Genomic DNA, 20779 nt, shown 5'->3' on the forward strand with positions numbered 1-20779 from the left:
GTGTGTGTGTGTGTGTGTGTGTGTAGGTGTAGGGGGGAGGGAGGGGTGGAAGGAGTGGGGGGGGCGGGGGATGTGGAGAGGCCCCTTCAGCAGTCCACACCTCCCGCCCCTTCCCGATTTACCACGCCCCCAGGCAGGGTGCGAGGGGTCGGGGGACGGAGCAGTGAGGAGGAGGGAGGGTGGGGGGAGGAGGGAAACGGCTCCGGGCTCCCACTCTCTAGGCAGGCCCCCACCCGGCGTCTGTGTGGGGAAAGCCGCCCAGCTGTTTCTGATTCTTTCCCCCTCGCAGCCCCGCCCGAAGGGGCGGGGGCCGGGGCAGCAGGGAAGCCGGGTAGACAAGGCTCTTCTGAGCCCCGCGGTGAAGGGCGTCCGGTCCGCAGGTGTGCCCCCTCCGGTTCGGCCGTCGGTCGCCGGTCCACAGGCCGGAGGGAAGCAACCGGGCCGGGCAGGAGGGCGGAAGCCAAGTCTAAACATTGTTTGGTGGGGTGCGCTGGGCAGGGGGTCGCAGGAACCGGGCAAGGAGCCCTAGAGAAGAGAAGCCCCTACCTGAAGCCGGCTGCCCACAGCGCCTGTTGGCACCGCTGAAAGGGGAGTAAAGATTCTCCCGCAACTTGCCGATTCTGCCCATTTCCCAGAAGCGCCAGAACGGAGAGAGGCCCCGAGAAACCGAGTGCGTCCTTTCTGCTCAGCGCCAGTGTCCAGGGGGCTAGCGGACAGCGGAAGGGTCTGCAGGCTCCTGCTCCGCTCCCGGCCGTCGCCCCTGTTACTTGGGGGTTGCCGAATGAAGGGCGCTAGGACCCGGTGGCGCGGTGTCGGCAGGGACGGGGCGCTCAGGGCTCAAAGGGGCGCCGAAGCGCCCACGACGTCCAGCCCGAGCAGGTGGGGGCGCGGAGCGGTGCGCAGCCGGGGCGCCGCAGGCCGCCACACCTAGGGCGCAGCGAAGCACCCGGGCTACGCGGGCGGAGCCGCCCTGAGAGCCGCGCGTGTCCCCAGCCTCGGCCCCGCCCCGCGCTGTCCAATGAGAGCCCGCGGCCAGAGGGGCTGTCCGCACACTCCACCCGCAGCCCCACTCCACGCCACCGACCCCCTGACATCGCACCCCGCGCCCCGGCTGTGCGCCCCAGTCCCCGAGCTCACTGCGCCCCTCTCCGGAACCCTGCGCCCCGGTCCGGGAATCCAGGTGCCCCTAGGTCCCCAGCCGCCGGCAAGCCTATGGCCCCCCAGGGGGGTGAGTAAGGACAGCCTGAGTACCCCCAGCCGGTGCCGCGTCCACGCCCCTCCGGGCCGCGCGGCAGGAGTCTCGGGGAGCTATGCTGAAGCTGGGTGGTGCGGAGGACGCCGCGCAGCTCCCCCCTCGGCGCGCCCGCGCTCCTGTCCCCGCGCCCGCGCCCAGACCTGCGGCCCCCGACGGCTCCCGGGCTGCGGCCCGCCTAAGCCTTGCCTGCTTGCTGCTGCTGCTGCTGACGCTGCCGGCCCGCGTAGACACGTCCTGGTGGTGAGTGTGACTCTCCGGGTTGGGAGGGTGAGGCTCTGGGTCGGAGAGACCGGAGGCTGGGAGGAATACACAGCTCCGGCACCCGCAGCTCAGGAGACCAGGTTGTCGGTTCCACCGAGTGAGACGTCCCGCAGGGCTGTCACTGAAGTTGCGGCGTGGCGGAGGCGGGGGCGGCAGCGGGGAGATCGAGGAGCGCCGCCGAGGAGGTGGGTGCAGAGTATTTGGAGCAAGGACGCCGGTGGTCGAGGCTTTCCAGAACCCCATATGCCGTGCCCATACTTCAGCTCAACCCTTTTAGGGCAAAAGCTACCTTCCGAATTTCGCTCAGCGTGGATTCAAGAAAGCAACCGCCTCTCTGGGGCCTTCGGTGACCGTCCAGCAGGAACCCCTGATCACCCATGGCCGCTGCCCTGGGAGGTGGAGGAAGGGGCTGCGCGCGCGCGGGTGGAGGAGCCTCTCGCTAGGCCGCCCCTTCGGTCAGGTCAGCAAGGCAAGGCTTCGGTGCGGCAGAGGCGGCACCCGGCGCAAGGGTTAGAAGTGGAGCCCATTAACTCCCACAATTAAAACAAAACACTGGGCTTGCATCATTTAGGCACTGCCTTCGGGCTCCATTTTAAGGACGTCAGTTCGAACCTTACTATCTCCTTCCGGGCTTCCCTCTTTTCTTCCCCACATGTCTCTCCCCTCCGAGAACTAGGCGCCTCTGGCCCCCAAATATTGAGACCCTCCCCTTAGATTTCTTGCAGGCCTTACACTCCAGACACTTCACAAGAGGGCAGATGAGCCAAAAGGCATTACAAACCGACTAGATGTCTGTTCTTTCCTGAGTCCCCTGCTCCCAGTCCCTGGATGGCACTCATCTTTCTCCTTCTGGGGGCAGGGCGGGGGGGGGGGGGGTGTTGGACTGAGAAAAGACTCAGTCTTCTCTTTCCTCTTCACCCCCCACCCCCAAAGTGGTCTCTTGGACTGGGCTCCTGGCCCTCTCTACCCATGCAGTGCCCGCCTTCCTGTCTTCACTCTGCCCCCTCCCTAACCTTTCCTCCCTCCCCCGCCCCCCACCTCAGTGTGGTCTCTTCTCCCCTTCCACCCTGTGGCTTTTCTCCTCAGGACTTGGAATCTTGGCTGGAAGGGTGAGGGGTACTGGCTGAGGGGCCAGCAAGCTTGGGCGGCAGATTCCTATCATTTCAAGATGCGTCTCTCACCACCCCAGCCCCCCCACCCCGTTTTCCTGTTTCAGAAAAATCTCTTTTGGATTTTTTTTTTTAAATCTCTGCAGTGTTGTGGAAGGCAAGGAGGGGGGTTCTGGATGGAGAAGGGAGGCCCATATCTTACATCTGGCTTGAAACATTCCTTTAGAAAGGGAAGAAGGGGGATGAGGAGAAAAGCCTTTCGAAGTTCAGAGTGAGCACAAAGCCATCCTTTACCTTCAGGGCTGTCTGGCTGGGGACAAGCACCCTCAGCGGCCCAGCAGAGGAAGGATAAAGTGGCCACTGCACACCTTTATCCACCCAGATGGCAGTTTGCTTCTAGGGACTCGAGAGGCCTTCCTTCCAGTTTGGGATGCTGTCTTGGGGACCGCGTGGTGTTTAGTGAGGAGGTGTCAAGTCAGTCTGATAGTGTCAGCGTGCTGGAGGTGGTTCCCAAAGACCCATCTGGAGTTCTTGCTAGTCCCCATTTTGTCCCCGTGGCGACTGTCTCCGCCTTTTCCTTTCTGCCTCTACTACGTGCCCCCCACGTGGTTCATATTAAAGTTTTTGGAAAAAGTCCTGGGTGGGAAGCAGGCGGGTGAAGCAGAGGGATCCAGCAGTCCGTGTGCCGGGAGGGAGGCAGCAGCAGGCCAGGACGGGGAGTGAGTGCAGAGGGTAGTTCCACTCCTGGCCGCACACCTGCAGGTCACAGCTGCAGGGCCCTGGTGCCTGCCTCTGTGGGCATGACTTCTGGGATAAAGTGGAAAGCTGCTTTCTAAAGGCTGGTCAGACCCCCAAGGGGGTTCTCTCTCTCTCCCATAGGGAAACCCCAGCAAGACTGGTACTATGTACAACCCCCAGAGGAGATGCTGTGGGCTGTGTGCATCCCTGTCCCACTCTGGAGCAGTCATAGCTCTCACCAGCAAACAGGCTGCTCTTCCTCACAGCCCTTCCCTTCTTTTCCAACCACTGCTTCCCTCCTCTAGTTAGAGGAGGAAGAGATGGTCTCTTCAGACTCTATAACAAACAAGGAACAGGCTCCTGGCATGTGCTTCCCTGTTCCATTTTGCACGGGTTGGACATGTCATGGATTCACAAAGGGAGAGGAACAGAGTGGCATCATAACATTAGCAATATTGTTGCTATGTAATGAGCTCTTACTAAGCTCCAGACTCTGGCTAAACACTTTATGAACATCATCTTCAGTCCTCCCAATAATCCAGGATTATCCCCATTTCACATAAGAAGAAAGTGAGGAATAGGAGGGAATGGCATGAAACGCAAGTTCAACCCATTCTGAAGTCAGATCAGCCCACTCCTGGCTAAGCCTCCCTTGGAGTGAAGATGACCTTGGACGTTGGAGTTCACCTAGTTCTCCTGTGACTAGCTCTGATGGACAGAGCTGGCTATTATCACTTACTACTCCCAGAACCTCAGTTCCTTCACTTGTTAAATGGAAATCTCTTTCTCATAGGACTGTTGTATAGAAAAATGTTTCATAAACTGTAAGGTACCATATAAATGATGTTGTATTAAGAGATTAAGGGAAGTTAATAGTTTTATCCCTGTGCTCAAAGCTGTATATGAGCTGGACTGAACCATGTGCACTAGGGACTATAAAAGAAAGGAAAAGAGGAAATAAAAAGAGGCTCCCTGACCTCATTAACAAGACACAAACAAAACATGTGCAAATATGCTGGCAATGTCCACAAGGAGTAACGCTGTAATTGACATGAAGTTTATGACTAGCTGCGGGGAGAAGAAAGTAGGGGCTGTATCAGAGCAGTTAGGTTTAGTCAACAAATAGTTATTGAGTACCTACTATGTGCCACACACTGTTCTAGGCACCGGGGATACTGAAGTGAACAAAACAGACACAAATCCCTGCCTTCACGGAGCAGCGCATGCAGATCACCTGGGTGTAGGTAAGGTGCAGCCTCTGACTCAGTCGGCCTGGGCTGGAGCCTGAGGCTCTGCACTTGCAACAGATCCCCAGGTGATGTGAATACTGCTGTCCTGGGGACCACACTTGGAGGAGCAGGGGCTAGCATACAGAGTAGGGTATGAGTCACTTTGTCAAAGGGAGGGATGTAAATGGGTCAAAAGCAGGTGAAGAAAACGTTCTGGGGCAGGAAGCTGGGAAGGAAGGGAACTTCTGGTTGGGTAAACAAAGCCAGAGGGTCAGGGGTATCTCACCACTACCAGCCCATGAGCCGGGGATGACTTCAACATCTCTTTGACCCTAACAGCTGAGCTGAGTGCTTGGCACACGGTAGGCATTTTGCAGGCATGTGCTGAGAAGAGGATGGGCTGGGGCTCGGGCTCAGTTTTATTGGAGGTCCCCACACCAACTACAAGGGGCTGACCGTGGTCAGCAGGCAAGCGCCTGCTCTGTAGAATCTTGAAGCAGCCACTTGGTGGGGTGAGGGGGGTAGTAGGAGAAACTTATTTATTCTTCCCATCTTAGATACTGAGCAGATGTTCCCACGTTCAGTGAGGATGTTAACAAGAAGGACCAGTGTGGGCTACAGCAGAATGGATTTAAGTCAGACCACAGGAAGGACTTTTGCCAGAGTTTGGCCTGCCTCACTCCAGACTGTCTCATGAGGGCTGGATGACTGGTCTCCCATTCCCATCCAACCCCCCTCTTCCCAAGCCCCAGTAAAAAACAAACAAACACCCATTGCATAGGGCGATACTCCGGGCTGAACTGGGGAAGCAGAATGGTGGTGAGACAGGGACGAGCTCCAACTCCAACCGTCTTGAATCTCCAAACAAAGCACCGCAGCAGTGGGTGTAACTCCGGGCTGTGCGTCAGGCGGCCCTTTCCGGCCTGGCCCAGCCCGGGGTGTTTATTTTGTTTGTTCCTGGAAGCTGTTGCCCTGATGGACAGTGCTGGGGACGCTGATTCCATGGGATTTCTCAGTGTCTGGTCAGCCCTCTCACCCCTCCCCCGGGACAGATGGGCCCCATCAGCCCTGCTGAGTTCCAGAAGAGGCATCAGCCCTCCTTGTGTTTGTTTGAGTTGGTATCACCCGTGGTGATCCAGTCTATGGGTGAGGGCGGAGTGTGTGAACTGGGGGGGGGAGGGGGCTCATAGAGCCCAGGGCAGCCCAGCTTTTCCCCTTTACCCACTGGCCACCCGCCCTTCTCCTCACCCACTTCTATGCCCATTTGGGGGGCTTTCCCAAACCACAGGCTCATTCACAGCCCACACCAAAATCTTTTCTGTTGTAGCAGTAGAAAAGCAGGCCCCCCACCTGTTCAGAAAAGGGGAGAGAAGGCGTCCCTTGATGTGTTAGGACAGGAGAATGGTGAATTCCCAGCAAATCAAGGAAGGTGTTGGAGAGATAGAAAGGGAGTGAGGAGTGGGTGAGTGGGTGAGATCTCATTTGGTGGTCTTGTGGGAGAAAAAGTGATGATACACTCTGGTCTTCTCTCTGGGCTGGTGGTGGAGTCCGGGCTAAGAGTGTTTAAATGAAAAGATTGCCGGGAGAAATCTGAGAATGACTCTACCAACCCACCTATCTTTTAGTAGCCAAATGATCTTCTTATAATAGTTCATATTGGGCAAATTGGGGATTGGAATATGGGGAGTGTCACCCTCTTGCTTTACCTTGGCCTTTGGCTTCCCACAGCAACAGCCCTCTGCCCATGCAGGACACCCTGCCCTATAAGCTGGGGAAGAGGATTTTGAAAGAATCAAGACTCAGAAGCTACAAAAGGCCATTGGCCTGGAAATAAAGAGTATGGGGAAGAGCTGGGAGTGGGGTCTCCTCCCCAGATCTCGGCATTGGGAATGAGGATCTTAGCTGCATGGGTGACTAGGGCTATAAACATTACTCAGAGCTGCCCTTGATGTCTCTTCCCACTGGCCCCCCTGTCTCCATCCTTCTTCCCCCAAACCATGTCTTCATGGACCAGCCATGCAGGATGTGCCTCTTACATGTGGGAGTAAGAGTGTTATCTCAGACTCTCGTTTTGTTAGTTTATTTTTCCATGAGGCTCTTAATGTTTGTTAAATAAACAGGCAATGGGTTTATGTGACATGCCCACAGCTTTCTGTGTACGTGACACATGCCTGGCCTGCATTCTGGGAGTGTGTGTCACTTTGGCCTTTGGCAGGGGAACTGGCGATGCTGGGAGACCACTCAATTACTCTCTCTCCAACTGTAGAGCTATTTCTCCGGAGCTTGTGGGGACCGACTGTATCCATCAGCCTCGGGGAATGTGGGCTGGGAAAGGGGAAGGCACCATTCCAGGGTCTGAATGCCAAGCCTTCCCTTCCTTAATCCTGTCCTGATGCAGAAAAAGGGCCGAATGCTCTGACAGGGCCATCTCCACCTTGCAGGTACATCGGGGCACTGGGGGCCCGAGTGATCTGTGACAATATCCCTGGTCTGGTGAGCCGGCAGCGGCAGCTGTGCCAGCGTTACCCAGACATCATGCGCTCGGTGGGCGAGGGTGCCCGAGAATGGATCCGAGAGTGTCAGCACCAGTTCCGCCACCACCGCTGGAACTGCACCACCCTGGACCGGGACCACACTGTCTTTGGCCGTGTCATGCTCAGAAGTAGGGGCCTCTTCCACCCTGCCTGGCTCTTCCTTCCCTTCCTATGCTTGGGGTGGTGAGTGGGTAGGGAAGGCGTGATCCCCTCTCCCTCTCCTGCACACTTCTTCATCATCCGAGAAACCGTTGTAGGCAGAGCGCAGGATACAGTTGGGAACAGACCCTCAGTACTTTAGGTATGTAGCCAGGGGTCCTTCTAGGTCCCAGTATTCTGGGATGACGGGACAAAGGAGCGGCATTCCATCTTTCTTCCTCCCTTTCCTGTCCCTCCCCAACCCCCAGCACTGTCAGGCTGAGGACTAGGTTCTTATCACACATTCACTCCCCTCACTCCAATACTCCCAACACTACAGTAATGGGAGCAAAGATAAACAGAAAGGTGATACATAAATATTTGGAGAGTCAGCAGCTTAGCCCCAGCTCAGCAATAAAGCTAAGCAGAGCTAGACAGTAAACTAGGAGAAAGGGAATGAGATGGGAACCCAAAGGTGTCAGAAGGACAAGAGAGATGGGTCATTGATCCGGGAGAGTAGAGAGGGAAGGAAACAGGCGCGGAACGTAGCCTGTCACTCCAAATGGGCTGACCCCTAGGCCGGGGTGTCCCCTGTTGGGAACTGTCCAGCAGAGTGGGCCTGAACAGGCATGGATTGTGGACCGAGACAGGCTTAGCTGCACTCAGTGGGAGGGGACGGGTCTCACCCTGCAACTTGGTCATGGATACATCCAAGGAGTTTGGAAGGAAGCAAGAGCCCAGGTCAGCCCAAGAGGTCAGATGTACAAAAAAGTGGCTGGAAAGTAGTGAAGGCTAGGGGAGGGATCAGGGCCATTTCAGTCAAGAGGGTACAGGGGTTGCTCTAGGAAACGAGGTTTCAGTCGTAGTTCTGTGGGCCTCCTCGCTGAGACACACTCTCCCTTCCGCCCTCTAGGCAGCCGGGAGGCAGCGTTTGTATATGCCATCTCGTCAGCAGGGGTAGTTCATGCAATCACCCGCGCCTGTAGCCAGGGGGAACTGAGTGTATGCAGCTGTGACCCCTATACCCGTGGCCGACACCATGACCAACGTGGGGACTTTGACTGGGGTGGCTGCAGTGACAACATACACTATGGCGTTCGCTTTGCCAAGGCCTTCGTGGATGCCAAGGAGAAGAGGCTCAAGGATGCCCGGGCCCTCATGAACTTACATAACAACCGCTGTGGTCGCACGGTCAGTATTCATGTCAGCATGTGCCTTCCTCTTTGCGGGGGGCGACCCTATGTATGATCACGGGATAAATGTGAAGGAGGAAGTGCTGACGGCTCTGGGTCACTTCCCAAAGACCCGACCCCTTGGGACAGGAGCAGTAAACACAGGGAGCTTGCGAATACCGCGGTGCAGCCAGGTACACAAGGTCCTCACATAGGAGGAAAGCAGGGGGAGACGGAGAAAAGAAGGGAAGTTAACTCTTTAAGAAGGAAAAAGCTGCCTCCATAACGATTGAGGAGGAGAAGGACCTGTTCACTGGTCTCTGAGCACCTCCTCTGTGTCTGGTCCTTGCGGAAAGTGACATGCCACAGAAGGAGAAGGCATGATACCCTGAACTCCAAAACACATGATGTGCCAGTGTCCTGTAGTTGTAAACAGAGTCCTGTGGCGTTCTAAAGTTCCAATGGCCTGTCATAAAAAGGAGAGCACTGCTGGTCCAGGAAGGCTTCCTGGAAGGAGAGGTTCTTGCATTTGATCAGGAAGAATGGGTGGGATGGATGGGGTAAGACCGACCAATGGCGGCACTAGCTAGCCGGGACCAGGTCCCGCAGCCTGCAGAGCCCTCATGCTTTCAGTCCTCGGGGTGATTAAGGGCCCTGACTGGCTGCCTCTCCTTTCCCTGCCTCCCACCTCCCAGGCTGTACGGCGGTTTCTGAAGCTGGAGTGTAAGTGCCACGGCGTGAGCGGCTCCTGTACTCTGCGCACCTGCTGGCGTGCGCTCTCAGACTTCCGCCGCACAGGAGATTACCTGCGGCGGCGCTATGATGGGGCCGTGCAGGTGACAGCAACCCAGGATGGCGCCAACTTCACAGCAGCCCGCCAAGGCTATCGCCGTGCCACCCGGACCGACCTTGTGTACTTTGACAACTCCCCAGACTACTGTGTCTTGGACAAAGCTGCAGGTGGGTAGAGAAAGCAGATGGGGAGGTGGGGGCATGGAGACCCAGTTCTTAGTGCCAGCACCCCTGGGTAGTCACGGTTTGTTCAGCCTCAGGAGTTAGGGAGGGAAGCTGAGGGAGGAGTTAGTCTCCTCCTGATATGAAAAACCTCATAATGAGACTGGTGATTTATGCCTCGGTTGGCCAGGCCCCAGCAGAGAGGAGAGGTCGCTCAGCTCCTTCAGGCCTGAGGTCTGTATGGCATACAGATGTGATAGATACTACTCAGTGAATGTTAACTAAGTCCCCTGCTCTCAGTATCTCAGTACCGCGCAATGCATGGACCACACCGAAGCATAAGATGCAGCCCCAAGTCATTGGCTCTTTACAATCTAGCTAAGAAATGAGAGATAGCAGGTAGACAGATGCAACTGCAAAAGAGAGACAACTGGAGAAAGCAAGAGAAGCTGAGCTGCCAATGTGGAACGTAAGCTGTTTCTTGAGGTGTGGGGAGTATCTGGGTGCTAGAGGGGCAGGTGACATTGTCTACACAGAGCAGAGTGGGAGGTGGTGCACGATCAGTTTCAGGAACAGAGAGCAGATTCACATCCCGAGTGGAGAGCTGGGGTGAAGGAGGTTAAAGGTAGAAGGACACTTGGGATCAGCCCATCAGTGGCCTTGGAATGCTTATCGCATGGTTGCCACTGAACCGTCTAAAGCGGGGCTAGGAAGGCAAGGAAAGCGGAGGTTCCTGCCAGGCAAACCACTGGCAGGGAGCAGCAAACACCTGTGCCAGATATTGTGGAGGGCTTGTTGGGGTGCTGGAAAGTGAAATGGTGTTACCCCAAAAGAATGGAAGTCACCTTCTGGGCTCAGGTTTCGGGTTCAGATAGGTTAATCTAGGAACAATGCGCAATGCCACAGAACGGCTCTTCCCTGGGAACTGCCTTGGCCTCCCAGGCTCTTCCCTACAGACCCAACCATCAGACTCGGCGGAGGTGGGTGGACTCAGAAACCTCGGCTGTCTTTGGTACTGCTTTTCACCCATCACTCTCCTTACTGGGAGTCAAGTGACTCAGAGCAAAACTGGCACAGACACAGAGCGGGGCTGGGTATGTTTCCTGCCCATGGGGTGACTGAGAGGACCACTTCCCAATGCCGAAAATCATTCCAGAACCTCTGAGGTGTAAGCCTATGCATACACCCAACATGTACATTTGGGGAAGAATCTTTGGAGTTAGGATGAGTCATATGTATGTTGCTTTTTCTCAGAGGCATAAAATTAAGGCTCATAAAACCCAAAGTGGGTTCTGGAATTCAAAGGGTCCAAGTTATCCCAGAGGGTAGAATCCCCTCCAGGGCAGTGCTGTGCAACTGAACTTCTGTGACGATGGAAATGTTCTAGGGCTAATACACTAGCCACTTAGCTGCATGTGATGACTATTTTTTTAAAATATATTTTTATTGATTTCAGAGAGGAAGGGAGAGGGAGAGAGAGAGAGAGAAACATCAATGATGAGAGAATCATTGATCAGCTGCCTCCTGCATGCCCTACACCGGGGATTGAGTCCACAACCCAAGCATATGCCCTGACCAGGGATTGAACCGTGACCTCCTGGTTCATAGGTTGACATTCAACCACTGAGCCACGCCAACTGGGCCATGTGATGATTATTTTGAAATACAGCTAGTGTGCCCGAGGAACTAAGTTTTAAAATTTATTTAATGTTAATTCTTTTAACTCTAAATGAGCACATTTGGCTAGTGGCTACTACACCAGATAACTGAGCTCCACGGGGTAGGGGAGACTTCTGATGCCCAGGAAGGACTTAAGACCCAGCCCTTGCAGTGATGAGAGTAACATGCATAGGAGACCTAGCCAGCCCATGCCCCAAGCAGTGGTCTCTTGACATTTGGATTGTATATTCCTAGCGTATAAAAAATTTGAGCATACACCTCCAATATATGCATATTTACTTATAAACTACATCTATGTTCCACTATACTAATATGTATATTATAAACAATACAGAATCGATATTTTAAATTGATGAAGTAAAAAACAAATATAGAGGTTCTTGTATTTTCTTCTCATATCCCAGTGGAATGTCAGACTGCTGCTATAGAAATGAGTTAATTGATTCCCCTTGTTGAACCCCCAGGCTGGTAAGTTTCCCATCTCTGGGAAAGGGCTAGAGGAGATACGCCTAGGGTCCATCCCATCCAAAATTCTTTGGCTTTATGTTCTGTTGGCAGGGTCTCCTGTGCTAATATCAGTGATATTGAGGTCCTGAGCATCATCTGTGCAGAGGGAAAGCATCTCCCCTACCCTTCGAGAGTCCCCCTGTAGGGTCTTTAGGAATTCCTTAGGGGTGTGCTTCCAGCCAGTCATGCCAATCAGTTCACCTCCTCCGTTGAACGGAGATTGTAGATATAACACAACAATCCACTGAGTTAGATGCTATTATTATCCTATTGTCAGATGAGAAAAACAAAGCCCAGAGAGATGAACTAACTTGTAAATCACAAAGCTAAAAAGTGGCTGAATGGGATTTAAACCTATACACTCTGATACCAGGCCCAGCTTTTAATGGCCATACTATACTACTTCCCTGTGTAGTACAACTTAATAAAATATAAACTAAGGACCAAAATACTAACGAACAGTAGCTGGATCAGAGTTGTGGCAAGACTTCTTGGAAAAGATAAATTATAGGCTGTTATTTCTTTTAACTCCTTATTATGGGAAAATTCAAACATAAAAGAGAGGGCCTTCAGCCAGCTTTAACAATGACGAGCATTTTAAGGCTAGGCTTTGAAGGGGGTCTGGAGATGTGTGCTGGCAGGGAGGGCACGGCAGGTGAAGTCAGTGGTCTTAATGTGGCCTTGCTGGTGGGAGGAAACAAGGCTGGTGTAGAGGGCCATGAGGAGATGATCATTTTGGCTAGTGGGTATATTTTCAGGAAAAGAGATTCTTTATGGTTTCCTCAGGAGGATGTGGGTAAGGGAACCCAAAGCAGCTGAAGTAAGAGGTACCTTGATTCATTCATTTTCTCTCTCTCCTCTCCCTCTCTCTCCTCTCCTCTCCTCCCCCGCCCCCCGTCTCTACCCCCCCCCCCCAATCCAGGTTCCCTAGGCACTGCAGGCCGTGTCTGCAGCAAAACATCTAAAGGGACAGATGGCTGTGAAATCATGTGCTGTGGCCGAGGGTATGACACAACTCGAGTCACCCGTGTCACCCAGTGTGAGTGCAAATTCCACTGGTGCTGCGCCGTGCGGTGCAAGGAGTGCAGAAACACTGTGGACGTCCACACCTGCAAGGCCCCCAAGAAGGCAGAGTGGCTGGACCAGACCTGAACATGTCAATACCTCACTCATCCCTCCACTTCAAACCTCCTGACTCAAAAGCACAAGATCTTTGCATGCACACCTTCCACCACCCTCAACCCTGGGCTGCTACAGCTTCTATTTAAGGACTTGGAGAGTGATCCAGAGGGACTCTGGTGTCCTGCTGGCTCCTTAGCCCTTGGAAGGAGTTGACAGGGGACGTAAGAAACTGAGCAGCTCCGACTCCCTGCTCTGGAGGCTAGAAGGGAGAGTGGAAGAGGTGTAGGTGTCATATGAGTTGCACTAAAGCATGTGGTCGAGGCTCGTGTCTTCTTTCCCCTGCACTGGCCTACTGACACTTCTGTGTGTACAAGAGGAAAGGTACCCGGAGAGCGCTTCCTTTCGCTCCTACCTGGCTGAGGGTAGATAGGACAGAGATGAAACCACTTATCTCTTCCCTAGGTCAGTTTGAGCAGACTGGTACCCTCCAAAAACCTCTTAGGCTACAACATTCTTTCATTATTGAGAGTTAGATGAGAGTTAGCCACAGTGGACAAGGTTCCATTCATATGCTCACGTGTTTCTAAACTGCTGTGTTTTGTAAGGGGAAAATATTACATAACTATACAAACATCCATTCCTCCTCCCATCTCTCTCTCCTTTTTAGCCTACATCAGACAGCACTACTCCCTGGGCTCACTTGCTGCGTGTTTAAATGAGTGGCAGGCAGTGATAGCCATGCCTAACAGATCATCAGAATACCCTGGAACATCCTGAGAGTGATTTAGTAAGCCTTGGGGTTGTTTTTAAACTTCCCACGCATTATTCTTATGGTCAGCCACGTTGAAGAAACACCGAGAAAAAGGTATAGGACTGTGGAGGCGGGAGAGGGCAGCAGTCCTGATCTCGAGGGTCCACAATAGGCCTCCGTGTATCATAAGCAGATCGAGATCTCCAGCTTTGGCAATTTTTAGGAGAGGATCCTAGCCTTTGACGCTGGTAGTGGGATCCATGACTACGAGGGAAGGAGAGCTGGGGCTTGGAGCCAAAGTGCTGAGCATCTTAGAAGGCAGCCTTCCCCCATTGATTTTCTCCCCCCTCAGCAAGAACTCGTCTTTATGTAGCGACTCTCCACGTCCTGGTGATGATGACTGTTATTCCTTCCATGTGTGGCTTCCGCAGGGGAGTTCCTTCTATGCTACTACCCGCTCCCTAAATCAGCTTGCGGTAGCTGAGTCTCCAGAGGCAAGCTAGAGAGTACGAAACAAAGTCTCCAAAACTGTGATGTCCTATTTTTATGTGATTTGAGCAGTGGTTATCTCTTCCCGCTGATATCTTAAAGGAGCAGAATACTGTAGAAATTTACAGTTATGACAGACATGGGTTGGAATCACAGCTGTTTTTGATATTTTAAGCAAGAGACTCAAATTCTCTGAGCCTCTACCTTCTCATCTGTAAAATGAGGGTATAAAACTATCTCAGATACTGAGCATAATTACAGCTCCAAACTCTAGACAACAGACACTCTCACCAAAGCCGCTATCTGGTCTCGCCCATCATGACTTACTTCAGAGCCTTCACCTAAGGACAGTCAAGTACTGACAGCAGGCTGTGGATTCAGGGGCCTACCCGAGGAATTCTGAGTGTAGCCTCCCCCTCTCCCAAGTTCCTCTCCAACATCCCTTGGGGTCCTCACATGTTTGTGGAACAGCTTCACTCTGCACAGGCAGCAGAAGGAGCCATAGCTCTGGGATAGGGGGCAGATTTATTTGGATGATAGGACTAATATTTGTGTAACCTGTGGAGACCTGTGTGGGAGAGTTTGGGGTGGTTTTTCTTTTGGCAAGGGGGTTTGCTCCGATTTCACATCCATTAACACAAAACATGAGCTAGTCAGGGCCCTTGTGGTCTGCGGTGAGGGGATGCCTGTGGAGAAATGGGACTGAGTGAGTCAGGCCAGGGGAATGTCTTCCTTGAAGAGTGGAGGCAACTGGATAACTGATGAGCCAATGGTGGGATGAGGGAGGGGGCACGGGAGGGAAGAGAAGAGCTTCTGACATCTTGAGCTGGGATTAAGAGGAGGAAAGCCTCAGTGTAGTGAGAAGGTAAGAGGGTTACAGCCAGTCTGAACTCAATAATAGAGTTGAATGAATTTCTAAAAGGGTGCTGTCTTGTATGCTGGGCTGCTGGGAAGAGCCTCCGGGCCCAGTTAACACCTGCTCTCACAGAATATCCAGGTGACCACGTAAGTGATAGCATGGGCCTTCCATGGGACATCAACCTGAGTTAAATCAACTTGTCTCTATTATCTATCTGTTTTCCGTTCTTAGCCCAGGGAGGGAATGGGCCTCTTCTGACATCTAACACTGCTCTATGCTTTTCTCTGGCATCCAAATTCTGATTCATAAAGACCCACATTCTGCATTTTCTTATAATGGTTAGGCGAAGAGTGAGCTGTCCAGAGAGTGAGAGGTTTGAAAAGTGAGGCGGGTAGGGAGAGAGAAGAGGTCCACGTGAGCCCCACCACAGAGGTTACGTGGCTCCGAGAAGGAATGATGGCCAAGCCATTAATTATGCCTCTTATTCCTTAGCTTGCCTGTGCATTCCGATTGGCTTTAGACAACTGGCGTCTATTCTGTGCTACACAAACAGAAACTAATTCATTTGGAACAAGCAGCAAAATGAGAACTTTATTTGGTGTAGTCAGGGATCCATGTCATTCTGCCACTACTGACTCCCTCGCTGCCTCCAATCTCCCCTCTTGCAGCCCTCCTATCCAACAGCGGTCTGTCCCTCAGACCAGCAGTCTCACAGCCCCTCTCCACTCTTTCCTATTGGTCCTCATTTCTTTTCACTTTTAATAGGTAAAAGGCAGGCAGAAAGTGCTATTTGGACACAAAGCTAACTTAAAAGAGGTTATCTCTATCCTTTAAGGAGCTTAGAATCTTTCAGGGAAGGCATGTGACTGCAGTGCCCCCGCTGCACGCCTGTAGCCAGTTTCTCTATGGAACAGTAAGGATGCCAGCCTTCACCGTGCCTTGGAGATAAGAGCCAACCTGTATTATTGCCAACCTTGAATGACAGCTCTAATCCATACTCTTCCTCAGAGATGCTGAAAAAATTCAATCAGAGACGTTAGACTATTTAAAAGAATGAAGTCCTGCCTGGCCGTGAGGGTCTGTTTGTGAACAGTCCTGTAGGTCTGACTCATGACCGCTCACTGCCTCATTTCTCTTCCTCCCTGTAGCAGAGAGTAATTTCTTCGCCTTTCTCTCACCTCCCTCAGCAAGAACACCAACCGCTAAGTCCCTGCCAAATTCTCAGGCCCACTCCCGGACATCGGCTTAATACAAGAGAGATTATTAGGATTTTTCCCCCCTCTGATTTTCTGAGGTTTTATTTAAATGCCCTCAGTGGTCATAGGGAGAAGCCCAAGTGAGGACACCGGGGAGAGTAAGTTTCTCATCCCTGAGAGGCTCCCGCAACCCAATTACAGCACCAGAGAACAATGTGATGCATTCCTGGGCAGGTCGGTGGGACCCTGGGCGCCTGGGCCTTGTGGAGAGAGGTGCCAGACACAGAGCTCTCCGTAAGCAATCCTGCAGAGCCGCCCCCTGGGTGCAGAGATGAAATACGGGAGAGCTTCACATTACACAGAGACCCCAGCTCACACCTGGTTATTGATGGCCTTGGCGGAGGCCTCTGCCCCCACCCTCCACTTAGGGGTTGCCTGCTATTACGGGGGCTGGGCATCTTTGAAGCAATGTTGGAAAACAAGAGATGCTTCCTTTTCACGCTTTGCCCTCCCAGTCTGCACACGACCAGGAGGATACACATACATATGAGGTGCACATATACGGGCATACATATACAGATATGAACATACACATAGCTTCTCTCATTCTAGTCATCCTCCCCTTTCCCAGAAGCAAAAAATAAAAAAGCAACTAGATTTCAATCAAATTCTCCAAAACTCATACCAACAGCAGAGGTTCAGCTATAACCAAAGAATATTAAAAAGTTACATTATCAACATGCAGGCAGCTGTTTAGTTTGGGGACCAGTTGTCACCTGGGGATGGGAGGAGAAGGAGGCAGAAAGGGATGGACAATGGACAATTAGCACCCAAGCGAGGGGTCTGAGACGTCTCAGGGCTGGTTCATGCTGGAAATAGTACAGTTCATGCTCTGTGTGCTGTGTATGGTGAGGCAGTCTGACTGCTCATGCCCTATTGTTCTTAACTCTTGTTAGGTTAGAAGCAGGAGAGCTTTGGGATCCAGAGATGATCTCCCAAGAGAGGTATTGGAGAGGAGCAAGCAGTGGCTCTACTAGGCAAATGTGTCACAGTTACTGCACTGAACGGAGTTTTCCCAGAAGATATGATTCTCTTTGGGTGGTTGTCAGGTTTCAGGCAATAGCCAGTGGGGTCTCAGTAATATCCTGTCCCTGCCTCCAAAGGGATAGAAAAGAGGGAGCGTTTATAAGCACATTTTCCCACTTCCCTTTCATGACTTAGAGGATCTGTAAGCATCTTTGTGGCTATTCCTCATTTACTTAAGATGTTTTAGTCATCCTGGATTTGAGAAAGCAAGGTAAGCATTATCCCCTTGGCCCCCTAACTGAACTATCTTGGCTTCAAATTTGCCTTTGCTCACTTCCATTCTGCCTGAGTCTATGGGGCAGCAGGCCACACAGTTCCCTTTCTTTGACCAAAAGGAACTGAAATCTGGTGACTTTATTTCAATACCATCAGCCCCTATAAGCAGGCCTGACTGAACAGAAAGGCTAAGCTGAGTGAAGAAAAAAAGAATACAGTTTAATCCACAGCTGTTCTATTTGACATCTTTTTCAAGGTAAGGCTTCCCCAAGAATAAATGTGGTACTCGCCCTGGCCAGTGTGGTTCAGTTCTTTGGGTATCGTCTGGTATACCGAAAGGTTGCTGCTTTGATTCCCAGTCAAGGCACATATCCAGGCTGCGGGCTCAATCCCTGGTGGGAGGCATGCAGGAGGCAACCGATGGCTGTTTCGTGCTCACACAGATGTTTTTCTCTCTCTCCCTCTCCTTTCCTCTCTCTAAGGTAATCAATAAAAAAAATATTTTAAAATGTGATACTCATAAAAAACATTTTTATATACAAAATGCTTTAGTACATACAGAATTCTCACACCAACCTTGTGAGGTAGAAGTTACATTCACTGTGCAGGTCCCATTTAGAGAGACTCAGTGATTTCTCCAAGGTCACGTGGATACTGAGTGGCTCAGCCAGAACTCAAACCTAGGGCTTTTGACTTCAAATCCTGTGTGCTCCTCAAAGACTGAGGATGCCTCGGGCTGGAGGCACCAGAGTCCCAGCCCTTCCAGAACAAATGGGTACAAAATATTCTAGGAGGGTACATCTGAGCAGAACTGACAAAAGGAACAGCCTAGGCCTTCTCTCACCTCATCAATGAATCCCCCTTTTGCCATTTCTGCCACATGATCACTAGACTAAGTGCTCCACATTTAATCGTCTCTGGCTCTTAGTTCTTTCTATTCCTTTTTACTTCTTCAGATTAACACTTAAAATTTTGTTTTAGTTTTATCTCGTTCTTTTAAAGTGATACTGAATGTAAAGAAAAGCCACGGGCTTTGGGCTTTTAAAGTATGTGTTAGAATTTCCTTTGAGACTTCACTCTTTTTTAAAATGCTGTCAACCGCTGGGCTAGGAAAGTAAAACAGGGAATGACAGTGCTAAAAAGCCATCCTATCCAGGGCTAGATGCCGCTCATAAAGGTCCTAGGACAGTGATGGCGAACCTTTTGAGCTCGGCGTGTCAGCATTTTAAAAAACTCTAACTTAACTCTGGTGCCATGTCACATAGAGAAATTTTTGATATTTGCAACCATAGTAAAACAAAGACTTATATTTTTGATATTTATTTTATATATTTAAATGCCATTTAACAAAGAAAAATCAACCAAAAAAATGAGTTCGCGTGTCACCTCTGACACACGTGTCATAGATTCGCCATCACTGTCCTAGGACCTTTGGCTGAGACAGGTAATTTATCTACACGAAGGCAAGGAATATCTACCCTGCAGAGAAACCCCTGAAGATGAGGCAGACAACAAATTTTCACTTGATCAAAAACTTTTGTAGCTAAACCCTCCCTCCCACCCTCATTCAAAATCTGGACTTCTGTTTAAGTCCAACACCATGACACAAAACAGCTCCAAGAGATGATGTGTACAAGGGGAACCCTTTCCTGTTCAACCCCAGAATGCATTTTGTTAGAGACAGCATAAGCCAGCCGTGGGCAAACTACGGCCTGCGGGCCGGATCCGGCCCGTTTGAAATGAATAAAACTAAAAAAAAAAAAAAAAAAAAAAAGACCATACCCTTTTATGTAATGATGTTTACTTTGAATTTATATTAGTTCACACAAACACTCCATCCATGCTTTTGTTCCAGCCCTCCGGTCCAGTTTAAGAACCCATTGTGGCCCTCGAGTCAAAGTTTGCCCACCCCTGGATAAGCCCTCACATACCCTACCTATTCCACTCCTGCCCCCCAACTGTGAAGCAGGAGGGAAAGCTGCAGGAACACAGTGCTCATCAATCACAGACCTGGGATGCTACAGCTTCTTGCCCTGGCCCCCCCGGAGCTAGAGGGAGACCGCATGAAAACAGTCTACCTATAGGCAGGATTTCTCCCAGAGCAAACCTGACTTTTTGGTACATCGATCTTGGCTCTCACTGCTCTCCCTGCTTTCCACCCCCACTGCCTCCGCATGTGGGCTCAGAAGTCATCATCTAAAGAATTCCATTGCTCACCTCCTGCATAGCAGCACAGCCCCATGAGGCCACACACCAGATGGAGGGGATAAAAGTACGAGGTCATGGCTTCTAGCAAGAGGCTTTTTCTTAAACTAACCCTGACTCCTGGAAGAGAGGCAGAGCAGGAGAGTGTCGGGTGAGCTGCTGCCGACAGCAGCTTCATAGGTTGTGTGTAAAAAGGAAGGAAAGAGCTAACTTGTCTTTCAGTAGAAATTTCCCCACTCCCACCTCAGACCTACTCCTGGCTTCACATCTGCTTCCAGAAGGTGTCTGAGTAGAAGACAGAGAATGTCAAACCAAAGGGTTAAATCCTCCCCAACTGTAGGGACCTCTCCAGCAGGCTGCCACACACATGCTGAGGTGGAGGCCAAGCCTGATTCTCCAGGAATGTAGCTATGAGGGAAAGGGAAGGGGAAAGGGTACGGAAAGTGGACTAAAGCTCAGGGGAACCTGAAAAGGTCGTCAGTAGGACTTCAAAATGCTTGTGTATAATAAACAACGAAAATGGGATGGAGGAGGAGCATCAGTCCCAGAATCATCATGCTGCCAGGTGGCAGTGTATTGAAGCAATAATTACAAAGAAACAGTTTAAGTAACCGACTGAGAAGTCTCAGAATACAGGCATCAGGAGAATGATCCTAATAAGGCTTTCTACAAGAGATGGCTTCTGAGTTGGATTTTTAAAAGATACGGTATGGACAGGTTGAGGGCAGTCAGAGACACATTCTAAATAGAAGGAACTGGTTTATGCTGAAACTTAGAAGAATGTGCAAGCAATATATAAGGAATTTCAAGCAAGTACATATTATATACACTGGGGAATAGAGAGAAATTAGAATGCTGAGATCAGGACTTAAATAATGTGAGGTGACTGCATGTGCCTAGACTGTCAATGGTTCAGTCCCCTACAGAGACACACAGCATCTTGATCTATGTCAGTAAACACCAGGGCACCTGTGGGAAAGCACAGATGAGTCCATTTGTTACACATACAGAGACTAAAGGAGAGCTACCCTGTAAAGCCCACAAAATGTGAAATATCATTAACTACAGCCCACTAGCATTTGAGATTCTGGGCTAAATAGATATCAAATATCCTATCCAGAATTGTGATGCATTAATGTAGGTTTACAGGCCCAGAACCTGGCATAAATCAAGCCGAACTCTTAAGAAACTGAAATGTAAAAAAGGAATAATTTAATACAGAAAATACACGCTTCTTTCCCTTACTCCCAGCCTTACAACATGACAGGTCTCCTATGC

The 20779-nt window shown here is 51.2% G+C and overlaps 2 protein-coding genes across 3 annotated transcripts in view; one reads left to right on the forward strand and one right to left on the reverse strand.

Moving 5' to 3' along the window:
* Positions 1 to 20779, reverse strand: part of ST7L (suppression of tumorigenicity 7 like) — a 144646-nt gene that overhangs the window by 59087 nt on the left and 64780 nt on the right. The window lies entirely within an intron of this gene.
* On the forward strand, positions 1216 to 13335 carry WNT2B (Wnt family member 2B). Its single transcript, XM_081111774.1, has 5 exons — positions 1216 to 1495; positions 7034 to 7254; positions 8178 to 8455; positions 9132 to 9396; positions 12500 to 13335. The coding sequence occupies exons 1-5, from the start codon at positions 1311 to 1313 to the stop codon at positions 12727 to 12729; spliced, it is 1179 nt and encodes a 392-aa protein (XP_080967900.1). The 5' UTR covers positions 1216 to 1310; the 3' UTR covers positions 12730 to 13335.

The sequence above is a fragment of the Myotis nattereri genome, assembly GCF_964212035.1.
Source record: "Myotis nattereri genome assembly, chromosome: 18".
Taxonomy (NCBI): Eukaryota; Metazoa; Chordata; class Mammalia; order Chiroptera; family Vespertilionidae; genus Myotis; species Myotis nattereri.

Bases quoted from the DNA above. Each gene is read 5' to 3' on its own strand.
- WNT2B (XM_081111774.1), top strand. From the start codon at position 1,311: ATGCTGAAGCTGGGTGGTGCGGAGGACGCCGCGCAGCTCCCCCCTCGG. The intron at 1,496-7,033 runs GTGAGTGTGACT...TCCACCTTGCAG, and splicing joins CGCGTAGACACGTCCTGGTG to GTACATCGGGGCACTGGGGG. The intron at 7,255-8,177 runs GTAGGGGCCTCT...TCCGCCCTCTAG, and splicing joins TGGCCGTGTCATGCTCAGAA to GCAGCCGGGAGGCAGCGTTT.